The sequence below is a fragment of the Octopus bimaculoides genome, chromosome 7 (assembly GCF_001194135.2).
Source record: "Octopus bimaculoides isolate UCB-OBI-ISO-001 chromosome 7, ASM119413v2, whole genome shotgun sequence".
Classification (NCBI taxonomy): Eukaryota; Metazoa; Mollusca; class Cephalopoda; order Octopoda; family Octopodidae; genus Octopus; species Octopus bimaculoides.
Window position 1 is genome coordinate 104,480,232 of NC_068987.1, and position 2,008 is coordinate 104,482,239.

At 32.3% G+C, this 2,008-nt stretch overlaps 1 protein-coding gene across 1 annotated transcript in view; it reads left to right on the top strand.

Moving 5' to 3' along the window:
- Positions 1-1,120: 1,120 nt before the first annotated feature.
- LOC106868924 (GS homeobox 1) overlaps positions 1,121-2,008 on the top strand; it is an 8,904-nt gene continuing 8,016 nt past the window's right edge. Inside the window, exon 1 of the mRNA XM_014914387.2 lies at positions 1,121-1,617. Within this exon, the coding sequence (XP_014769873.1) occupies positions 1,140-1,617 (478 nt within the window). The 5' untranslated portion in view covers positions 1,121-1,139. The remainder of the gene's footprint in view (positions 1,618-2,008) is intronic.

The window sequence follows — 2,008 nt, forward strand, 5'->3', positions numbered from 1 at the left end:
ATACTTTCATAGATGGTGGGGGGATTTAGAAAGGCCTCTCTCTCTCTCTCTCTCTCCGTTAATTAACGCTCTTCTTTTTCTTCTCTTTCTCTGTTGTATCAAAAGCTCGTTCATTCGTTGAAGGCTGTGAATATATCGATGTATCATACGACCCCTGATAACTGTAGCGTACGATTGTGCGCCCTGCAAAACAAATAAATTTCTAGGTGAAGCGAATAAAAGTGTCTTTACAAGATGTTGTTAACAAATGGATTATTTTTATGAGCGTTTGCCCCTTTAATCATATGCTAACGTCTATTCTAATTTGAAATGTAGTCATTGGGGCTTATTCCAATTGATACATGATTGCTCACCAATTACGACCAGCCATGGGCCACCTATGAACAATGATCTCAGATACCATATAAATTCTCCATTCAGAAAACATTGCCAGTCTAGGGTTAGACTTTAAATTGAACTCAGGTCTACAGACTAGGATATAATGAGAAATTAGTCCAACAACATAACACTGATTGCTCCGACACTGACCCGTTCACATATCACTCGGCTTAAATTTAATTATCATTATTATTATTACTACCATTATTATCTACATCCTATAGACAGGCTACCTGATAAACTGATGAGATCAAACGCAATGAATTTTAATTATAGGTACATCTATAATTTAATATATTCATAGACATGATATATCAGCACTTATATATTTTTAATTAATATTATAAATTTAGTTGGTATTCAGTCAATATTACTTTCAAGTTACAAACATGGACAGATAAGGGCATACGCTTTTATAACAAAATAACTCCAACTAATTTTTATTTATTTTGATATTTATCACAAAACAAACTCTAACTATTTAAAAAAAAAAAAAAAATATCAACTAAATTTCAAATTATATTATTGAACAATATTCGCTGTGATAAAACATCTACAAATTAAAAGAAAACTCAATATTGAAAAATTAAAAAAATAACAATATATTTATAAATATATTTCATTATAAATATATACCATACACATATCTATAGATATAAACATATACCCATATACAAAGACAATTAGCCATATTTATACATATATTTATATATTAAAATATTTCTGTTTTGAAAACACATTTAACAAAAACTCTAGCCAAAATGTCTCGATCATTCCTTGTTGATTCCTTAATTTTGAAGAAACCGAAAGTAACTGAAAATGGTGGTAATAGTCAAGCGGGAAATACACATCCCAATCACCAGAGCCCCTCTATTCACGGTCGCGGGTCGCCATCATCTATTTGTCCATCGAGATTATCTTCGACAACTCAACCACTAACGTGTTACCCGCGACATCCATCTGATGTATTAGGATTCTGCTGTCCCCTCTGCATTCACACACCTCATCATTCTGTCGGTCAAGTGCTTGCAGGCCATACAACGGGTCTGGCAAGTGTCAAACCCTTGGGGGATATAGTAACTACAAGTTCGTCCTTGGTCGGAACTATACCAACCACACTCCCATCACACCACAGACAGATAGACATGCTATCGAACCAGTTACCCCATTTCCAACAAACCTCCAGTTTGCCAACCTACAGACCTACAGAACCAAGGCCAATCGGTTACATGAATTTAGGTGAGTATTAATAATATTTATGTATTCTTTCTGCCAGTCAGTTGATACCTCTTTTATGCCCTTCATAAGGTCTACTAACACCTAAGTCAGTGAGTATTACGACCATCCAAATATCTCTCTTAGTATGTATACATACATACATACATACATACATACATATACATACATACATACATACATATATATATATATATATATATATATATAGACAATTATATATATATATATATATATATATATATAGACAATCAAAAGAAGGGCACTCAACACATTTATTGAAAGTTACAGGTATAGATCAAGATTGTTTTGATCTATCTATCTATCTATCTATCTATCTATCTATCTATCTATCTATCTATCTATCTATCTGTCTATATATATATATATATAT